Source organism: Leptodactylus fuscus, chromosome 5 (assembly GCF_031893055.1).
Source record: "Leptodactylus fuscus isolate aLepFus1 chromosome 5, aLepFus1.hap2, whole genome shotgun sequence".
Taxonomy (NCBI): domain Eukaryota; kingdom Metazoa; phylum Chordata; class Amphibia; order Anura; family Leptodactylidae; genus Leptodactylus; species Leptodactylus fuscus.
In genome coordinates, this window is record NC_134269.1 from 173,932,892 (window position 1) to 173,956,411 (window position 23,520).

The 23,520-nt window shown below is 45.0% G+C and overlaps 1 protein-coding gene across 1 annotated transcript in view; it reads right to left on the reverse strand.

The window, feature by feature from the left end:
- DOCK2 (dedicator of cytokinesis 2) overlaps positions 1–23,520 on the reverse strand; it is a 522,773-nt gene that overhangs the window by 274,715 nt on the left and 224,538 nt on the right. The window contains exon 27 of the mRNA XM_075274736.1: positions 841–936. Within this exon, the coding sequence (XP_075130837.1) occupies positions 841–936 (96 nt within the window). The remainder of the gene's footprint in view (positions 1–840; positions 937–23,520) is intronic.

The following is a 23,520-nucleotide window of genomic DNA, read 5'->3' on the forward strand; positions in this document are numbered from 1 at the left end:
ATAAATATCAAAAGAAGTCCAAACCAGCAATTTTCAGCAGGGTGGCAGACTTTATGGCAGATCTTATGTTTTGTGGGATGTACCAATTCTCCCTGATGATGCATGTCCCATTGGGGGGAAAAAAATGGGGCCTGTGTTCCTGGGGAAAATAATCCAATGGCCGGGATGTCCAGTAGTAATTTATTCCTGTCCTTAATGAAAAGACATGCACAAACCAAGCATGCACATGCTATATATGGAGGAGTTGAGCAACCTTATGAGCTTGTACTATGTAACCACTTCATTCTGTATCTTGCTAATGCCTTGCTTGATAGTGTCAAATAACCTTATGTATAACCTCCTTCTGTTGTGTATGGGTCCATACAGGGAACATGTTTTCAGATTTTTTTTTCCATTGATTAACTTTATGAAAAACATTACTGACATGCTTTGGTGTAAAATTTGTATTAGGACCCCCTCCCCAACTATATTATATTGTGTATAGTACTGATCTCGTGTTTGTAAGAGCTCCTGGGCCAGGGTGCAATGGCATACTCTACCCCCATCAAGTTATACCCCTTCTGACATGGACATGGTACTCTATTGACTCCTACATCATAAAATCAGTATAGAAAAGGAATCTTATGAAGCGTGCTAAAATTGAATGAAATATGTAGGTCTTTTATCCTTCAAGCATAATATACATACTGCACAGTAACATGGCGCGCATGTACAAAAAAAGCAGGAAGGTTTGTGACAAATGTATAAAATCAGAAGTATAAATAATCGAATTACAAACATTGCAAGGCCATGGAAAATCATCCACCAATTAAACTCCAATAAAAAGCCATCTATACTCACAATTAACTCTTGGTCTCGGCCCATCATTATGACGGTCCTGTTGACTGTTCGCAAAAGTTGTTCAGTTATTTCTTGAATGTGATAGTAGGTCGAATGCTGAAATAATAAAAGGAAAATAGCAATTAAATATTGTGAATATTATAATGTTATATTATCACATGTATGTTCATTCTTGCAGCCCAGACTGTCCCAGTCACATGAACAGCAATGTACTTGTCTCTATTCTTTGTGGGAAAGAAACATTCCAACTAAACTATCTTGGAGTTTTTGCAACGATGCAATTTTGAGTGAAAATGATTAAGTTCCGAAGATATGGGATGTGTTTAGTAAAATGGAAAGATAATCCACTTTAGTTCATTTCACAAATGCATGTCCTGATACGCTATTAAAAAGAAGTTTTGCAGAGAGAGTGCGATGCCAGCAGAGCTCTGCGAGTACTCTCATAGGGAATAGCGGACCCGGCAGGTAGCAGGTGCTGCCCAGTCTCAAAAATATCCAGTATTATAGCAATAAAATCCAAAAAGCGACGCGTTCCAATCCTTTAGAATGTATAGACTAAAATGAAGGTCTAGTCCTATATACTTTTTGTCTAGAAATTACTTATATCAAATATCAATATAAGAATTGTGATTATTAATGTATATTGATAAATGCATTTTTGAAATTTTAGCGTTTGTCACAATAGAGAAACATGAGATTATAATGAAAAACTTTGGACTATAACGATACTTATATTAAGACAAATATAAGTGGCGGACAAGAGCCCCGACTGAAAATGTACATTATGCTACCTGAATATAGTGTAGGCAGATAATATTGATATTGAACTGACAGTTCATCTTGTCCAATCCTATTTTCATTCCAGTAGACTTCACAGATACTGCAAATCTGGGCAGATATACTATTACTATATTGAAACTGAGTGAAATAAAATCAATATACCGTATATACTTGAGTATAAGCTGACTTTTTCAGCACAGTTTTTATACTGACAAAGCCCCCCTCGGCTTATACTCAGGGTCCATAGAGCACAGAGACTTGCAAGGACCTGCATAAATTAAATGAAAGGGGAGGTCCTTTAGTGCTCCTACTCTGTGATTGGCTTGTCATGTAGGTCACGTGACAAGATAGGTCCAGTAGCTACTAGAATGTAACATCTATAGTTAAGTCAGTGGCCATTATGTGAAGGAATCATTGTGTCTTATGGAAGATGTCTGTTGTATTGAGGAGAGGAAGCTACAGTAAAGTGAAAGTAAAACACAAAGGTACCTTCTGGGGTTACTATTCCTAGTACTATCAGGCATTTGGGGTTATTAGCTTAATTTCAGCAACTCCATGTGCTTCACATTAATAGCAATTAACCCCATCATGTCCCTCATATTAACCCCTGTGTGCCCCATATAAGGGTTACTAATATGTGAGATACATGGGGGTACTAATAAGGGACCTTAATTATTACCTCCATATGTCCCATATATCAGTAACTCTTATGTGAGGCACACAGGGGGTTAATGTGAGGGACATGATGGGGTTAACTGCTATTACTATGATCCCCCATGGAGTTATCAAGCTTTAATGCACATGTCCAGACTTTTTATCTGTAATGGTGGATCCCCTCCCCCCCCCCCCCCCCCCCCGGGCTTATAATCGAGTCAATAAATTTTCCCAGTTTTTTGTGGTAAAATTAGGTACCTCAGCTTATATTCAGGTCGGATTATACTCAAGTATACACGGTAAGTCAACAGAAGAAAGATAATGAACCCCATTTACTGGTATTTAGGCTTTTGACATAAACTTGCCTCTAAAATGTCTCAAATAATGATGTGCAATGCTTAAAGAGTAAAAATTATGGGAGGGGTTTGCACACTAAATTTGAAAAATGATGAGAATATTAGGTTTGGTCTTCGAAGTAGTTTAGGACATATTTTTTGGGATAGGAAGAAATAAGACAAATTTCAGTGCATGGTCATAGTAAGCATATACTTACATTTTTTGCTGTCAGAACAACAGTGAGTAAATGTAGCCCACACCACAACAACTTTCTTTGCTTAGATTGGTATAACAAAAACACTAGTCCTCAATGTGTTTATGTTCTGAATTGTAATGCGGCGCTGATTCTGGCACGATAACTCGTGTGAGAATCTACGCTGCAAAACAGAATACCATTAACTTCAATGGGTTTCCTTTTAACGTGTGTAACACATTGAAATCAATGAGTTAAAAATCCTCGCATTGATTTCAATGTGTTATGCGCGTTAAATGGAACCCATTGCAATCAATGGGATTCTGTTTTGCAGCGCTTATTCTTACGCAAGTTATTGTGCCAGAATCAGCGCCGTGTTACTCTGTGTGAATGCCCCCTTAGAGTAATATTATAGACTATTATAGTATCCAAGAAGCAAAGAGGTTCAGCTTCATTTTCAGAGACCATGGAGTGACATAGGATATGCATACAGAAGATTTTCTGTGTATACAGTGTTACTATCCTGCTTTATCCTGTAAATAAATTAATCTGTTATTAAGCTCCTGGCCAATTTCTGATCCAGTCTGCACAGCAAAGCTAACATGTGAATTGAAGGAAACAAGAGATGTGATCCTACTATTGCTCACAATATTTACGATAAGAAACATGTTACATAACCTTAGACATTTTATGTTCACACGGAGGAAACATTTTCCGCTGTGTGACTTTTCTGCGCAGCTAGCCACAACGGGATGCTGATTCATTGCACTGGAATCCCGCTCCTAAATAGGCCTAATCGAGAGTGAATCTCGAGCCATGAATGCCGTAGCTAAGTCAGCCGCGGAATCTGCGGGAAGATAGGGCATGTCGTTTATTTTTCCCACTAGCTGAAAAAAAAATCGCTAGCGGGGAAAAAAAATGAGCAACTCCCATTGAATTAAATGTGTGTGAACAGACCCTAAGAAGTCAGTAACAGGTTAAATCATGAAACTGGTGAACAGAGTCATAAAAAAATCACTTACACTTAATGATAATCAGAATGTCCATGACCTAATGCTAAATACCAGGAATAAATGAAATCTAAAGAATTATTGTTACTTTACTCGTCAGAGCTGGCCACTATGGGATTTTTGACATATTTTTGTCTATTATTATTATTATGTCTGACATTACATATTTGTCTACACTGTTCATTGACCTTGACCTTGCATTTTCCTTAAAAAAATCATCTCGTGTACTTGATCAATTCCTCTCATGCCTAACATGTTCTACTGATGTAAGCTTATTTGCCACTTATGTACCAGAAAATATAATTACACAGAAAAAAGTAAAACCATCTGTCACAATGCTTTGGCTTTTGCTGCAAAATTATGCTTGTAAGAGTAATATGAGAGAACTTTCTACAAAATCTAGGATAGTCTTGCCAACCTGATTTGTGTTTATTGAAGAAGTTGGTTGCCTTGTATTGTCAGGTTGGCAAACCTATCCTAAACTTCTATGGGGAAAACATGGTGCTTTTCCACCAAAAATGAACATGTTGGGGTAGTAGAATGCAGTGACACAGAAGCCAAAAATACTACATTTACGAAATACATGGCCTTAAAGAGGACCTTTCATCAGATCGGGCAGGAAGCGGGAAGCGGAGCGGGAAGGAACGCCCCCTCCCTCTGCTCACAGTGCTTGTCCATAGACTAGTATTATCAGGAGCAGGAGTTACTCCCCACTCCACAGTACAGCACGATAGGTGCTGCTGGACAGAAGGGCGCCCCTGGCTAAGTGTCAGAAACGCCCTTCTGACTGTAAAGCCCTACGGTACCGGGACCGATAGCGCTTTACACTGGGCACAGATCGGGAAAGCCGATAGTGCACTGAATTCAGCGCACTGTCAGCTTTCCAGCAGCATATAAAGCTGCCTGTGCCCGATCTGATGAAAGGTCCTCTTTAAGGCTAAGGCCCCACGGGACGACCCCCAGCTATAAAGTGCTGTGGGATAAGCCGTGGCAGGAACGTATCGTGGTTCTCCCCGCAGCGCTTTAAACAGAAAGTTTGCGGAGTTTTCTTCTGCGGACTTTCTGTTACAATTATATCTATGGGGAACAGCTGGCATTTCCGTAGATATAATTGACATGCTACGATTTCCAAAAATGTGCCGGTTTTGGAAATCATAGCGTGTAGAGATGAGCGAACACTAAAATGTTCGAGGTTCGAAATTCGATTCGAACAGCCGCTCAATGTTCGTGTGTTCGAACGGGTTTCGAACCCCATTATAGTCTATGGGGAACAGATACTCGTTAAGGGGGAAACCCAAATCCGTGTCTGGAGGGTCACCAAGTCCACTATGACACCCCAAGAAATGATGCCAACACCTCTGGAATGACACTGGGACAGCAGGGGAAGCATGTCTGGGGGCATCTAACACACCAAAGACCCTCTATTACCCCAACATCACAGCCTAACAACTACACACTTTACACACTCAATACCACCTCTCTGACAGTAGGAAAACACCTTGAAACATGTGTATTTGGCACTTGCAGTGAGGAGAGCTTGTCACCAGCAGTGAATTTGGCCCTTGTAGTAAGTTGAGGTTGGCACCAACATTTGTTTTGAAAATCAGGGTGGATTGAGCCTCTAACCAGCAGAGTTTGGGCAAATTCATGGTGGAGGGAGCCTCTAAAAACCCCAGTTTGGACCAATTCATGGTGGAGGGAGCCTCTAACCAGCCCAGTTTGGGCAAATTCATGGTGGAGGGAGCCTCTAAAAAACCCAGTTTGGACCAATTCATGGTGGAGGGAGCCTCTAACCAGCCCAGTTTGGGCAAATTCATGGTGGAGGGAGCCTCTAACCAGCCCAGTTTGGACCAATTAATGGTGGAGGGAGCCTCTAACCAGCCCAGTTTGGACCAATTAATGGTGGAGGGAGCCTCTAACCACCCCAGTTTGGACCAATTCATGGTGGAGGGAGCCTCTAAACAGCCCAGTTTGGGCAAATTCATGGTGGAGGGAGCCTCTAAAAAACCCAGTTTGGACCAATTCATGGTGGAGGGAGCCTCTAACCAGCCCAGTTTGGACCAATTAATGGTGGAGGGAGCCTCTAAACAGCCAAGTTTGGACCAATTCATGGTGGAGGGAGCCTCTAAAAACCCCAGTTTGGACCAATTCATGGTGGAGGGAGCCTCTAACCAGCCCAGTTTGGGCAAATTCATGGTGGAGGGAGCCTCTAACCAGCCCAGTTTGGGCAAATTCATGGTGGAGGGAGCCTCTAAACAGCCCAGTTTGGGCAAATTCATGGTGGAGGGAGCCTCTAACCAGCCCAGTTTGGACCAATTAATGGTGGAGGGAGCCTCTAACCAGCCCAGTTTGGACCAATTCATGGTGGAGGGAGCCTCTAACCAGCCCAGTTTGGACCAATTAATGGTGGAGGGAGCCTCTAACCACCCCAGTTTGGACCAATTCATGGTGGAGGGAGCCTCTAACCAGCCCAGTTTGGACCAATTCATGGTGGAGGGAGCCTCTAAAAAACCCAGTTTGGACCAATTCATGGTGGAGGGAGCCTCTAAACAGCCCAGTTTGGGCAAATTCATGGTGGAGGGAGCCTCTAAAAAACCCAGTTTGGACCAATTCATGGTGGAGGGAGCCTCTAACCAGCCCAGTTTGGACCAATTAATGGTGGAGGGAGCCTCTAAACAGCCAAGTTTGGACCAATTCATGGTGGAGGGAGCCTCTAAAAACCCCAGTTTGGACCAATTCATGGTGGAGGGAGCCTCTAACCAGCCCAGTTTGGACCAATTAATGGTGGAGGGAGCCTCTAACCAGCCCAGTTTGGACCAATTAATGGTGGAGGGAGCCTCTAACCACCCCAGTTTGGACCAATTCATGGTGGAGGGAGCCTCTAAACAGCCAAGTTTGGACCAATTCATGGTGAAGGGAGCCTCTAAAAACCCGTTTGGACCAATTCATGGTGGAGGGAGCCTCTAACCAGCCCAGTTTGGGCAAATTCATGGTGGAGGGAGCCTCTAAACAGCCCAGTTTGGGCAAATTCATGGTGGAGGGAGCCTCTAACCAGCCCAGTTTGGACCAATTAATGGTGGAGGGAGCCTCTAACCAGCCCAGTTTGGACCAATTAATGGTGGAGGGAGCCTCTAACCACCCCAGTTTGGACCAATTCATGGTGGAGGGAGCCTCTAAACAGCCAAGTTTGGACCAATTCATGGTGGAGGGAGCCTCTAAAAACCCCAGTTTGGACCAATTCATGGTGGAGGGAGCCTCTAACCAGCCCAGTTTGGACCAATTAATGGTGGAGGGAGCCTCTAAACAGCCAAGTTTTGGGAAATTCATGGTGGAGGGAGCCTCTAACCAGCCCAGTTTGGACCAATTCATGGTGGAGGGAGCCTCTAAACAGCCCAGTTTGGGCAAATTCATGGTGGAGGGAGCCTCTAAAAAACCCAGTTTGGACCAATTCATGGTGGAGGGAGCCTCTAACCAGCCCAGTTTGGACCAATTAATGGTGGAGGGAGCCTCTAACCAGCCCAGTTTGGACCAATTAATGGTGGAGGGAGCCTCTAACCACCCCAGTTTGGACCAATTCATGGTGGAGGGAGCCTCTAAACAGCCAAGTTTGGACCAATTCATGGTGGAGGGAGCCTCTAAAAACCCCAGTTTGGACCAATTCATGGTGGAGGGAGCCTCTAACCAGCCCAGTTTGGGCAAATTCATGGTGGAGGGAGCCTCTAAACAGCCCAGTTTGGGCAAATTCATGGTGGAGGGAGCCTCTAAAAAACCCAGTTTGGACCAATTCATGGTGGAGGGAGCCTCTAAACAGCCAAGTTTGGACCAATTCATGGTGAAGGGAGCCTCTAAAAACCCGTTTGGACCAATTCATGGTGGAGGGAGCCTCTAACCAGCCCAGTTTGGGCAAATTCATGGTGGAGGGAGCCTCTAAACAGCCCAGTTTGGGCAAATTCATGGTGGAGGGAGCCTCTAACCAGCCCAGTTTGGACCAATTAATGGTGGAGGGAGCCTCTAACCAGCCCAGTTTGGACCAATTAATGGTGGAGGGAGCCTCTAACCACCCCAGTTTGGACCAATTCATGGTGGAGGGAGCCTCTAAACAGCCAAGTTTGGACCAATTCATGGTGGAGGGAGCCTCTAAAAACCCCAGTTTGGACCAATTCATGGTGGAGGGAGCCTCTAACCAGCCCAGTTTGGACCAATTAATGGTGGAGGGAGCCTCTAAACAGCCAAGTTTTGGGAAATTCATGGTGGAGGGAGCCTCTAACCAGCCCAGTTTGGACCAATTCATGGTGGAGGGAGCCTCTAAACAGCCCAGTTTGGGCAAATTCATGGTGGAGGGAGCCTCTAAAAAACCCAGTTTGGACCAATTCATGGTGGAGGGAGCCTCTAACCAGCCCAGTTTGGACCAATTAATGGTGGAGGGAGCCTCTAACCAGCCCAGTTTGGACCAATTAATGGTGGAGGGAGCCTCTAACCACCCCAGTTTGGACCAATTCATGGTGGAGGGAGCCTCTAAACAGCCAAGTTTGGACCAATTCATGGTGGAGGGAGCCTCTAAAAACCCCAGTTTGGACCAATTCATGGTGGAGGGAGCCTCTAACCAGCCCAGTTTGGGCAAATTCATGGTGGAGGGAGCCTCTAAACAGCCCAGTTTGGGCAAATTCATGGTGGAGGGAGCCTCTAAAAAACCCAGTTTGGACCAATTCATGGTGGAGGGAGCCTCTAACCAGCCCAGTTTGGACCAATTAATGGTGGAGGGAGCCTCTAAACAGCCAAGTTTGGACCAATTCATGGTGGAGGGAGCCTCTAAAAACCCCAGTTTGGACCAATTCATGGTGGAGGGAGCCTCTAACCAGCCCAGTTTGGGCAAATTCATGGTGGAGGGAGCCTCTAAACAGCCCAGTTTGGGCAAATTCATGGTGGAGGGAGCCTCTAACCAGCCCAGTTTGGACCAATTAATGGTGGAGGGAGCCTCTAACCAGCCCAGTTTGGACCAATTAATGGTGGAGGGAGCCTCTAACCAGCCCAGTTTGGACCAATTAATGGTGGAGGGAGCCTCTAACCACCCCAGTTTGGATCAATTCATGGTGGAGGGAGCCTCTAACCAGCCCAGTTTGGACCAATTCATGGTGGAGGGAGCCTCTAAAAAACCCAGTTTGGACCAATTCATGGTGGAGGGAGCCTCTAAACAGCCCAGTTTGGGCAAATTCATGGTGGAGGGAGCCTCTAAACAGCCCAGTTTGGGCAAATTCATGGTGGAGGGAGCCTCTAACCAGCCCAGTTTGGACCAATTAATGGTGCAGGGAGCCTCTAACCAGCCCAGTTTGGACCAATTCATGGTGGAGGGAGCCTCTAAACAGCCCAGTTTTGGCAAATTCATGGTGGAAGGAGCCTCTAACCAGCAGAGTTGTGGGAAAGCAGGGTGGAGGGAGCCTCTAACCAGCAGAGTTGGTGGAAATCAGGGTGGAGGGAGCCTCTAACCAGCAGAGTTGGGGGAAATCATGTTGGAGGGAGCCTAGTATTAGCAGAATTGTGCAACGCTTATGGTGGATGAGTATGAGGATGCGGAGGAATTGGAGAGGTTGAGTACAGACATGGAGTTTCATGTTGGGGTGCTTTACACAGGTGGGCACAAAAATGAAGGCTCTATCCAGTGGTGGTTCATTTTTATCAAAGTGAGCCGGTCGGCACTCTCAGCTGACAGACGGGTGCGCTTGTCAGTGATGATGCCACCGGCTGCACTGAACACCCTCTCAGATAGGACGCTGGCGGCAGGACAGGACAGCACCTCCAAGGCATATAGGGCAAGTTCAAGCCACAGGTCCAACTTCGACACCCAATACGTGTAGGGCGCAGAGGGGTCGGAGAGGACAGGGCTGTGGTCGGAAAGGTATTCCCGCAACATGCGCCTATACTTCTCACGCCTGGTGACACTAGGACCCTCCGTGGCGGCACTTTGGCGAGGGGGTGCCATCAAGGTGTCCCAGACCTTAGACAGTGTGCCCCTCGTTTGTGTGGACCGGTGAGAACTTGGTTGCCTACTGGAGGAACTGCCCTCCCTGCCGCCAACGTCACATGCTGGAAACATCTCCATCATATTCTGCACCAATTGCCTGTGGCAAGCATTGATGCGATTGGCCCTCCCCTCTACCGGAATAAAAGACGAGATGTTGTTTTTATACCGGGGGTCAAGGATAGCAAAGATCCAGTACTGGTTGTCCTCCATGATTTTGACAATACGCTTGTCGGTTGTAAAGCACCCCAACATGAACTCAGCCATGTCTGCCACAGTGTTAGTTGGCATGACTCCTCTGGCCCCACCGGAAAGTTCAATCTCCATTTCCTCCTCATCCTCCATGTCTACCCATCCGCGCTGCAACAATGGGACGATTCGAAGTTGCCCGGAAGCCTCCTGTATCACCATCACATCATCGGACAACTCTTCTTCCTCCTCCTCCTCCTCCTCCTCCTCCATTAAACGCAGTGAAGCGGACAGATGTGTGGACCTACTCTCCAGCTGTGACGGATCGGATGCTATCCCTAACTCCTCTGTGTGATCTGAGTTATCCCTGATGTCAATCAGGGATTCTCTCAGAACACACAAGAGCGGGATTGTAAGGCTCACCATCGCATCCTCAGAGCTCACCCTCCTTGTGGACTCCTCAAAGACCCGTAGGATGTCACAAAGGTCTCTCATCCATGGCCACTCATGGATGTGAAACTGAGGCAGCTGACTTTGTGGCACCCTAGGGTTTTGTAGCTGGTATTCCATCAAAGGTCTCTGCTGCTCAACCACTCTATTCAACATCTGAAACGTTGATTTCCAGCGTGTGGGGACGTCGCACAAAAGCCGGTGTTGTGGCACATGCAGGCGTTGCTGGAGAGATTTTAAGCTAGCAGCGGCTACTGTCGACTTGCGAAAGTGGGCGCACATGCGCCGCACTTTCACCAGTAGCTCTGGAACATTGGGGTAGCTCTTTAGGAAACGTTGCACCACTAGGTTGAAGACGTGGGCCAGGCATGGAACATGTTGGAGTCCGGCAAGCTCCAGAGCTGCTACCACGTTCCGGCCGTTATCACAAACGACCATGCCTGGGCCCAGGTGCAGCGGCTCAAACCATATTGCCGTCTCATCGAGGAGGGCATCCCTCACCTCGGAGGCAGTGTGCTGTCTGTCCCCCAAGCTGATCAGCTTCAGCACAGCCTGCTGACGTCTACCAACGCCAGTGCTGCAACGTTTCCAACTCGTAGCTGGGGTCAATCTAACAGCGGAGGAGGAGGCGGTGGCGGAGGAGGAGGCGGTGGCGGAGGAGGAGGCGGTAGAGGAGGAGGAGGAGGGGGGTGTTCTTCTCGTGTCCCTGCCAGGAATGTTAGGCGGGGAGACGAGGTACACCGGGCCAGTTTGGGAAGCAGTCCCAGCCTCAACTACATTCACCCAGTGTGCCGTCAGTGAAATGTAGCGTCCCTGTCCGCATGCACTTGTCCACGCGTCGGTGGTCAAGTGGACCTTTGTGCAAAGCGCGGAACTAAGGGCCCGCCTGATGTTGAGTGACACGTGCTGGTGCAAGGCGGGGACGGCACACCGGGAGAAGTAGTGACGGCTAGGGACGGCATAGCGAGGTGCCGCAGTTGCCATCAGGTCCAGGAAGGCGGGAGTTTCAACAAGCCGGAACGCCAACATCTCCTGGGCCAGCAGTTTAGCGATGTTGGCGTTCAAGGCTTGCGCGTGTGGGTGGTTAGCAGTGTATTTCTGCCGCCGCTCCAATGTCTGAGAGATGGTGGGTTGTTGTAAAGAAACGCCTGATGGTGCCTTTGATGGTGCAGGAGAAGGAGATAAGACAGGACCAGGGGAGGATGAGGTAGAAGTCAACAAAGTGGCGGAGGCAGATGAAGTGGTGTCCTGGCTCGTCCTCTGGAGTGCATCGCCAGCACAGTCAGCAGTGGCAGTGGCAGAGGCAGAGGCAGTGGCAGAGGCAGTGGCAGTGGCGTGAACGGCAGGCGGCCTTTGTCCTGCCGTTGCTGCCTGCCACTGATTCCAGTGCTTGGATTCCAAATGACGGCGCATTGAAGTGGTGGACAGGTTGCTCTTCTCAGAGCCCCTAATCAATTTCGAGAGGCAAATTGTGCAGACAACACTATATCTGTCCTCGGCGCATTCCTTGAAAAAACTCCACACCTTCGAGAAACGTGCCCTCGAGGTGGGAGTTTTTCGGGGCTGGGTACGAACTGGAACATCTTGGGAGATTCCGGGTGTGGCCTGGCTTCGCCTAAGCTGCTGACCTCTGCCTCTGCCTCTAGCTACCCTTTTTGGTGCTGCACCTGCCTCAACATCCACACTACTTTCCCCGCTTGACATCCCCCCTGTCCAGGTCGGGTCAGTGTCCTCATCATCCACCACTTCCTCTTCCAACTCCTGTCTCATCTCCTCCTCCCGCACAATGCGCCGGTCAACTGGATGCCCTGACGGCAACTGCGTCACATCATCGTCGATGAGGGTGGGTTGCTGGTCATCCACCACCAAATCGAACGGAGATGGAGGAGACTCTAGTGTTTGAGCATCTGGACACAGATGCTCCTCTGTTAGGTTCGTGGAATCGTGACGTGGAGAGGCAGGTTGAGGGACAATGAAAGGAGCGGAGAACAGCTCTGGGGAGCAGGGACAGTTTGGGTTATTGTTCTGTAAAGCTTCGGAATTTTGGGAGGAAGGAAGACAAGACTGTTGGGTAATAGGAGGAGAGGAGGCAGAGTCTGACTGGCTGCTGGACAATGTGCTGTAAGCGTTCTCTGACAGCCATTGCAAGACCTGTTCCTGGTTCTCGGGCCTACTAAGGTTTGTACCCTGCAGTTTAGTTAATGTGGCAAGCAACCCTGGCACTGTGGAGTGGCGCAATGCTTGCTGCCCCACAGGAGTAGGCACGGGACGCCCTGTGGCTTCACTGCTACCTTGCTCCCCAGAACCATTCCCCCGACCTCGCCCACGGCCTCGTCCACGTCCCTTTCCGGGAGCCTTGCGCATTTTGAATTCCTAGTTAGAAATTGGCACTGTATACCAGTAGTAAAAATTGTGGGTGCACGTAACCCCAATATATTCTTTGAATTCCCAGTCAGACACTGGCACTATATGGCAGTAGCAAGAAATGAGGGTATTTGTATTCCCAATATACTCTTTAAATTCCCAGTCAGACAATGGCACTGTATACCAGTAGTAAAAATTGTGGGTGCACGTAACCCCAATATATTCTTTGAATTCCCAGTCAGAAACTGGCACTATATGGCAGTAGCAAGAAATGAGGGTATTTGTATTCCCAATATACTCTTTGAATTCCCAGTCAGACAATGGCACTGTATACCAGTAGTAAAAATTGTGGGTGCACGTAACCCCAATATATTCTTTGAATTACCAGTCAGAAACTGGCACTATATGGCAGTAGCAAGAAATGAGGGTATTTATAACCCCAATATATTCTTTGAATTCCCAGTCAGACAATGGCACTGTATACCAGTAGTAAAAATTGTGGGTGCACGTAACCCCAATATATTCTTTGAATTCCCAGTCAGAAACTGGCACTATATGGCAGTAGCAAGAAATGAGGGTATTTGTATTCCCAATATACTCTTTAAATTCCCAGTCAGACAATGGCACTGTATACCAGTAGTAAAAATTGTGGGTGCACGTAACCCCAATATATTCTTTGAATTCCCAGTCAGACACTGGCACTATATGGCAGTAGCAAGAAATGAGGGTATTTGTATTCCCAATATACTCTTTAAATTCCCAGTCAGACAATGGCACTGTATACCAGTAGTAAAAATTGTGGGTGCACGTAACCCCAATATATTCTTTGAATTCCCAGTCAGAAACTGGCACTATATGGCAGTAGCAAGAAATGAGGGTATTTGTATTCCCAATATACTCTTTGAATTCCCAGTCAGACAATGGCACTGTATACCAGTAGTAAAAATTGTGGGTGCACGTAACCCCAATATATTCTTTGAATTACCAGTCAGAAACTGGCACTATATGGCAGTAGCAAGAAATGAGGGTATTTATAACCCCAATATAGTCTTTGAATTCCCAGTCAGACAATGGCACTGTATACCAGTAGTAAAAATTGTGGGTGCACGTAACCCCAATATATTCTTTGAATTACCAGTCAGAAACTGGCACTATATGGCAGTAGCAAGAAATGAGGGTATTTATAACCCCAATATATTCTTTGAATTCCCAGTCAGACAATGGCACTGTATACCAGTAGTAAAAATTGTGGGTGCACGTAACCCCAATATATTCTTTGAATTACCAGTCAGAAACTGGCACTATATGGCAGTAGCAAGAAATGAGGGTATTTGTATTCCCAATATACTCTTTGAATTCCCAGTCAGACAATGGCACTGTATACCAGTAGTAAAAATTGTGGGTGCACGTAACCCCAATATATTCTTTGAATTACCAGTCAGAAACTGGCACTATATGGCAGTAGCAAGAAATGAGGGTATTTATAACCCCAATATATTCTTTGAATTCCCAGTCAGACAATGGCACTGTATACCAGTAGTAAAAATTGTGGGTGCACGTAACCCCAATATATTCTTTGAATTCCCAGTCAGACACTGGCACTATATGGCAGTAGCAAGAAATGAGGGTATTTGTATTCCCAATATATTCTTTGAATTCCCAGTCAGACAATGGCACTGTATACCAGTAGTAAAAATTGTGGGTGCACGTAACCCCAATATATTCTTTGAATTACCAGTCAGAAACTGGCACTATATGGCAGTAGCAAGAAATGAGGGTATTTATAACCCCAATATATTCTTTGAATTCCCAGTCAGACACTGGCACTATATGGCAGTAGCAAGAAATGAGGGTATTTGTATTCCCAATATATTCTTTGAATTCCCAGTCAGACAATGGCACTGTATACCAGTAGTAAAAATTGTGGGTGCACGTAACCCCAATATATTCTTTGAATTCCCAGTCAGACACTGGCACTATATGGCAGTAGCAAGAAATGAGGGTATTTGTATTCCCAATATATTCTTTGAATTCCCAGTCAGACAATGGCACTGTATACCAGTAGTAAAAATTGTGGGTGCACGTAACCCCAATATATTCTTTGAATTCCCAGTCAGACACTGGCACTATATGGCAGTAGCAAGAAATGAGGGTATTTGTATTCCCAATATATTCTTTGAATTCCCAGTCAGACAATGGCACTGTATACCAGTAGTAAAAATTGTGGGTGTATATAGCCCCAATTCTATTGCTAGGGGACTTGCAGGGTATTTCTGGGGTGAAGGTGGGGGGGCACACCGTTGGAACGGGTATCGGGGTATATATCGGGTATACGGGAATACACTGACAGTGTATTCCATTCAGGATCCTGGGAAAGCTGGGTTGCGGCGATTGAGCCTGTCAGTGCCACGTTACACTGACAAGCTTCTCCCTGGAATTTAGCTCTTACAAGAGCTGTTGGTTGTCTTCTCCTTCCTATCCTAGCCTGTCCCTGCCTACCCAGAATCTAAGCCCTAGCTAGCTGGACGGAAACCTCCGTCCTCGGTGAATTGCAAGCTCAGAATGACGCGAACCTGGGCGGCGCTGTTCTTTTAAATTAGAGGTCACATGTATTCGGCAGCCAATGGGTTTTGCCTACTTTTTTCAACGTCACCGGTGTCGTAGTTCCTGTCCCACCTACCCTGCGCTGTTATTGGAGCAAAAAAGGCGCCAGGGAAGGTGGGAGGGGAATCGAGTAATGGCGCACTTTACCACGCGGTGTTCGATTCGATTCGAACATGCCGAACAGCCTAATATCCGATCGAACATGAGTTCGATAGAACACTGTTCGCTCATCTCTAATAGCGTGTCCATGCTGTGGTCTTTACCGCTAAGTGGGCATGGGATTCGCAAGAATCTTATCCACTTTGCAGTTACTGTAAAACGCCACGATTTTTCCTGCGTCGTTTCTGCTGCAGGCAAATCGCGGCGTTTTTGGCCCACGGGGCCGCGGCCTAAGATTGTTTTTACAAACAGCACTTTGCTAAGTTTCAGTCATTTTCACTTCTTTTTTAGATCTCAAATACTGCCTAAATTTTAGGCTATATTCACATGACTGTGTAGGAAAACGCCTGTGAAAACCAGACAAAATTGTCTCCGTTTTCACACTCATTTTATTAGGGATAGTGGAGGGGTTTTTTTTCCAAATGTAGAATGTTCTAAGTACCATATGGTTATTTTTTTTTTTTCACTTAAGTTCTTCAGAAACACCAGAAAAAACACTTGTACAAAATGTCAAAAAATAAGCAAGGGCATTAAAAACACTTCAAACACATCCAGTTTTTCCTTCCTTCTTTCATTTGTTGAAAAGAAGGTGAGTGTGAAGAAGCCTTAATACAAGTATATCAAACCTCGGTTTCCTAGCATTGTCATTATCAAAGTGTTAGGTGAGTTCTCCAAGAGGTGCATTTTAGGAACATTTCCAACTACTTTGACAGGTTTTACAGAAAGATAAAACTTATATGCAAAGAAAAATTAAACTTCTATATAATTGAAATAATTTTACTTAAATTCTCTTTGTAAGTTTTTGAATCCTCTAACATGTTTTTTAAAATGCTGGTAAAGCAGATTGTACTGTATGTAAATGTACAATCCTAAAATATTTCATGGAAGTACCAAAAGGATGGAGAAATTAGATCATGTCTACATGGACTTTTAAATATTAAAGGGATTCTATCATTACAATCAAATTTTTTCTCGATCACACGTAGGAATAACCTTAAGAAGGGCTATTCTTCTCCTACCTTTAGATGTCTTCTCCGCGCCGCCGTTCAGTAGAAATTCCGGTTTTGGTCAGTATACAAATGAGTTCTGTCACAGCACTGGGGTCATCCCCAATGCTGAGAGAGAAATCTCCAGTGCCTCCTCCATCTTCTTCTGGAACGCCCTTTCCCTGTGTCTTCTTCCGTCCTGGGTTTCAATCTTCTAGGCCTCTGGCCTTGGGCAGAGCAGACTGCACATGCCCGTGGCCACAAGAAAAATGGCCACTTACACAGTAAGTAAGCTGTGTAAGCGGTCATTTTCTTGTGGCCGCTTACACAGTAAGCTGGTGTAAACGAACATTTTCTTGTGGCCTGTGGTCATGCGCACTCTGTGGGCATACGCATTCTGCGCATGCATAAAAGTTTGAAACCAGCTCCGGAAGAAGACGTGCAGAGAGGTCGTTCCTGATGAAGATGGAGGCGACGCTAGAGATTCCTCTTGCAGCACTGGGGATGCTCCCAGTCCTGTTTGAGCACTGGGGACCGCCCCCAGTGCTGCAAGAGAACTCATTTGCATACAGATGAAAATCGGGATTTCTACCAAACGGCGGCGCAGAAAAGACATCTAAAGGTAGGAGAAGAAAAGCCTTTCTTAAGGCTATTACTATGTGTGATCGAGAAAAAAATGTGATTTTAATGATAGAATCCCTTTAATATTAACACATATTTTCTGACTGATATTTTATTCCTCCTAACCCCAGCCTAATGTTTGAAAAAAGTAAAGAGTAGGGACAATTGGTTTATTGACCCGCAAATTGTACAGAACCACATTCCCCTGTGCATATCATTGCTGACCATGATATCTAAAAAATTAGGGTCAGAGCTTTCATCTATTCCGACCATTACTATTAGAATATGAGTGCTTATCGGTAATAGTGTATGTCCCAATGTACTAATATTATATGTCCCAATGCACTAATGCTATATGTCCCAATGCACTAATGCTATATGTCCCAATGCACTAATGCTATATGTCCCAATGCACTAATGCTATATGTCCCAATGCACTAATACTATATGTCCCAATGCACTAATACTATATGTCCCAATGTACTAATACTATATGTCCCAATGCACTAATACTATATGTCCCAATGCACTAATACTATATGTCCCAATGCACTAATACTATATGTCCCAATGCACTAATACTATATGTCCCAATGTACTAATACTATATGTCCCAATGCACTAATACTATACACTCACCGGCCACTTTATTAGGTACACCTGTCCAACTGCTCGTTAACACTTAATTTCTAATCAGCCAATCACATGGCGGCAACTCAGTGCATTTAGGCATGTAGACATGGTCAAGACAATCTCCTGCAGTTCAAACCGAGCATCAGTATGGGGAAGAAAGGTGATTTGAGTGCCTTTGAACGTGGCATGGTTGTTGTTGCCAGAAGGGCTGGTCTGACTATTTCAGAACCTGCTGATCTACTGGGATTTTCACGCACAACCATCTCTAGGGTTTACAGAGAATGGTCCGAAAAAGAAAAAACATCCAGTGAGCGGCAGTTCTGTGGGCGGAAATGCGTTGTTGATGCCAGAGGTCAGAGGAGAATGGCCAGACTGGTTCGAGCTGATAGAAAGGCAACAGTGACTCAAATAGCCACCCGTTACAACCAAGGTAGCCAGAAGAGCATCTCTGAACGCACAGTACGTCGAACTTTGAGGCAGATGGGCTACAGCAGCAGAAGACCACACCGGGTGCCACTCCTTTCAGCTAAGAACAGGAAACTGAGGCTACAATTTGCACAAGCTCATCGAAATTGGACAATTGAAGATTGGAAAAACGTTGCCTGGTCTGATGAGTCTCGATTTCTGCTGCGACATTCGGATGGTAGGGTCAGAATTTGGCGTCAACAACATGAAAGCATGGATCCATCCTGCCTTGTATCAACGGTTCAGGCTGGTGGTGGTGGTGTCATGGTGTGGGGAATATTTTCTTGGCACTCTATGGGCCCCTTGGTACCAATTGAGCATCGTTGCAACGCCAAAGCCTACCAGAGTATTGTTGCTGACCATGTCCATCCCTTTATGACCACAATGTACCCAACATCTGATGGCTACTTTCAGCAGGATAATGCAATGCCATGTCATAAAGCTGGAATCATCTCAGACTGGTTTCTTGAACATGACAATGAGTTCACTGTACTCCAATGGCCTCCACAGTCACCAGATCTCAATCCAATAGAGCATCTTTGGGATGTGGTGGAACGGGAGATTCGCATCATGGATGTGCAGCCGACAAATCTGCGGCAACTGTGTGATGCCATCATGTCAATATGGACCAAAATCTCTGAGGAATGCTTCCAGCACCTTGTTGTATCTATGCCACGAAGAATTGAGGCAGTTCTGAAGGCAAAAGGGGGTCCAACCCGTTACTAGCATGGTGTACCTAATAAAGTGGCCGGTGAGTGTATGTCCCAATGTACTAATATTATATGTCCCAATGTACTAATATTATATGTCCCAATGCACTAATACTATATGTCCCAATGTACTAATACTATATGTCCCAATGTACTAATATTATATGTCCCAATGCACTAATACTATATGTCCCAATGTACTAATATTATATGTCCCAATGCACTAATACTATATGTCCCAATGTACTAATACTATGTGTCCCAATGCACTAATATTATATGTCCCAATGCACTAATACTATATGTCCCAATGTACTAATACTGTATATCCCAATGTTTTAACCCTTTGCATGTGCAGTGATAGTTTAGATACATTAAAATATCAGTATGGTAATCATGCTCCAAACCTTAAGAAAATGCAGACACACAAACACATCCTTTAGCTGGCTTTCTAGTTCCATGTGTTAGAAGGGAAATCATTGCTATATATATCTTTCCATGACAGCTTCTGGTGCATTGGCAAATATCCCAGTTATCCGGCCAACTTTGGAATTCACTTTATTCCTGTCACAACCTGCTGCTGCATCAAGACTGTAAGTGTTCTACTACGGTCTTCATTGTTATATTACTTCTATTGAAATGCCTCTTCAAGGACACAGAATATAATCCTGGCAGGCTATTTATCAATGTGACACTGGGGCTACTGGTATTAAAATAATGCAATTCATATCATATTCAGCCAGGGAAAAAGATAGCAATGGATGGGAGACATCAGAAGTTAGACAGAGAGCAAAGACTATCTAATTTGTTTCAATTATTATTCTGGGAGAGTTATTCCTGTAATTATATGAGACATATGGACCGCCTACTGTGCAGACCGGGACTGTCCGGGTTACTCATCGTAACCAATCCTCACACTTTTCCATTTTCATCTTTAGAGACATGGCAGAAGGAATCAGCTTAGTAGCTTTGGCTAACACTAACTCTTTGCATGAAAAATAAGTCAAATGGACGTATTTTCTTCAATCTAAAGCCAGTAAACTAAATCCAGCACTAGCCTTTGGCCGGGATCCCACGGGCCGGATATGCCGCGATTTGCCTGCGGCGGAAACGTCTTACAGTACAGGCAAAGTGGATGGGATTCAAGCCCATGCCCACTTTGTGGTAAAAATTGTCGTGCGGACACTCCGCGATTTCAAAAACTTACAAGATTTTGGAAATCGCAGCATGTCAGTTGTATCTACGGAAACGACGGCGGTGTCCCCTTAATTGTAACAAAATGTACACATATGAAAACTCAGCAAACTTTCTGTCTAAAGCACTAAAGAACCGTGATTCATTGCCGCTGTGTTTTTTTCCCGCAGTTCTTTATTGCTGCAGGATGTCCCGTGGGGCCTTAGCCTCAAATAGGTTTTTCTGAGTTTTATATGGATGAATTATCCTTAGGATTCTGTAGGTCACCCATAACAGATCAGGAGGTAGGATCGACTCCAGAACCCTCTTCGCAATAAGGTTGCTGCTGCATACCCATGCATTTTCCATAGTGTTCCAAATCAGTAGGATGGGTGCCATGCTTGCTTTGACTTAGGGCTCGTTCACATCTGCGCCCGGTCTCCGTTCTACATGTTTCCGTTTCCTGCCTGAAACTGGGCAGGAGACGGAAACCTGTATTCATTTTCAAACCATTCATTTGAATGGGTTTGAAAAGTGTCCGGCCGTGAGCGCCGGTGAGCGTTTTATGCTCTCTGCGGCAAAACCGTTTTTTTTTAACCGGACACAGAGTCAGACATGCAGTACTTTGTGTCCGGTTTAAAAAAAACGCCGCAGAGAACATAAAACACTCACCGGCGCTCACGGCTGGACCCGGTCTGACAGGTTTCCGTCTTCTGTCGGCAGAAGATGAAAACCTGAGAACGGAGATCGAACACTGGTGTGAACCCAGCGTTAGACAGTCTTAGGCGGGTTCACACGGGGTTTTTTGAACCAGATTTTGAGGTGGCCGCTCTAAATTAGGCCCAAATGAATGACTAAGAGGTGAGAAAACCTCAAAACGTGTTGGAGTTTTTTTTAGCTTTTTCTCACATTTTTTGTGCTTTCCTAACTTTTCACTATATATAGTGTGTACTGTGGACTTTGTTTCGATTTTAATGTACCATTCAAAGCTATTTTTTATTGAGCCGGAAAGACTGCGGACCCCTTGCTTCTTCACGATTCCAAATGAATGGGCCTAGTCGGGAGGGAGTGGACTATGAGTAAAGCCCACCACCGGCTCTCTAGACATTATGCTTTGTTGGTATACTGGAGCATTATACTATGGGGGGAACTAAGGATGCATTAAACAGTGCTGGGACATAAAGAGAACTTTATACTGTATGCTAGTATAAAAGGGTATTATACTGAGTGTGGGCATAACGAGAGCAGTATATTGTGTGCTGTGTGAGTATAACAGGGCATTATATCGTCTTATATATTTATAAGATACATGACATTGTGAATGTACTGTGGAATTGAACTTGTACTGGTACTACTCCCTTTAAAGATTTTTTTTTTACTTGAACAAGACATGTTAAATTGACTTATTAAAACTTATATTTTTTGATATTGATACAAGCTGACATCGGTGCTGGTTTGGCATTATATTGTGACATAAAGTGGACGCAGCATAGAACAGAAGGAATGAGGCCAACGGCTATAGATGATCGTCTGCACTCTCTGGTCCACAGATTGAAGTCTCGACAAGGTGAATAAAATATATGACCTTTATTGGACAAAAACGTACTGCACAACGCGTTTCGAGCTCCACAGGCTCTTCTTCAGGTGCACAATTACTTGCCAGGTGAGGTCAGATGTGTCAGCAGCATAGAACAGAAGATATGATCTATAACCAGAGGGCAAAGCCTGCAAAATATTTTCTGCCGCACAAAGCGCACTTAGATTCCTGGGATTTTTTTTATAGAGCGATTCATTCTTAGGATGGAGTGTGTGAATGATGACTACTTTGGTGTCGATGTAACATATTCAGCAATATAACTTCCTGTCTCTTTCTATCTTCCTCTTTCATCAGAAGTAGAAAACAGAAATGACAAAAACATTACCCTTAGGGTATGTTCACACTGCCTATCGTAAATGCTTTGATTTATGACGTGTACTTCAAGAGAAATGAGCATCTTATTATCGCTGCATAGTCTGAACATATTTCCCATTCAAATCAATGGGACGCCAGTTGTAGAAATATTTCATGTGTATTTCAATGTAATACAAGCACTTTATGTGCCGAAGTACATGTGAGAAAAATGCTGCACGGACATTTCTTTAATCCTGGACTATATAGTGTATTGCATTGTGCAGATGATAAAAATTCTGTTCAAATTATCAGAACGCGAGAGATCATTGTTGGGATTCTCCTTTATCCGAGACGTAAGACGGCCATAGATTTTAAAGCAATGCCAGCCAAACATTAATTTAGTTGCCAACTATCTTCTCCCAACCCCCTCGGCTGCATGTGCTCTGTTCTGCTGTCAGACACCTCCAGGTGGCTTATATTACCTGAGAACAAAGTGATAAGGAAACTTGGAATCCAATGGTCTGACCCTTCATTCATCTAGAATCAGCAGGGAGGTGAGTAACGCTGTTTGATAAGTTTACTTACCTCTCTTGGGCCTCCACTTATTATCTAAAGAGAACTCAAAGTATATTACTAGTTTCTGGGTGGGGAACTCCAAAAATGTAGTCTTTGGTCAAACTCAAAATTTTTGGAAAGTTCATTACGAGAACCCGTTCAAAGAACTCTATGTATACTCCATTATGGCACACTATGGGACATAGTGCTGTGTGGAGGTGCCACTAGGGGAATTTATACTTTATGGGGTCCCTTAGGAAACATTACACTGCATAGAGAGCCGCTATGAAACTTGTATAGCGTGAAGGGGCCTCTATGGGACATTATACTCTATGAAGGGGCCACTATGGGACATTATACTGTATGGAGGCCACTATGGGACATTATACTGTATGGAGGCCACTATGGGACATTATACTCTATGAAGGGGCCACTATGGGAGATTATACTGTATGGAGGTCGCTATGAGACATTATACTGTATGGAGGCCACTATGGGACATTATACTCTATGAAGGGGCCACTATGGGACACTATACTGTATGGAGGTCGCTATGAGACATTATACTGTATGGAGGCCACTATGGGACATTATACTCTATGAAGGGGCCACTATGGGACATTACACTGTATGGAGGCTACTATGGGACATTATACTGTATGGAGGCCACTATGGGACATTATACTGTATGGAGGCCACTATAGGACATTATACTCTATGAAGGGGCCACTATGGGACATTATACTGTATGGAGGCCACTATGGGACAATATACTCTATGAATTGGCCACTATGAGACATTATACTGTATGGAGGCTGCTATAGGACATTATTTTGCCACAGGAATCTTTAGTGTGTGTGTGGGGGGGGGGGGGGCGATTCGTGGCCCATG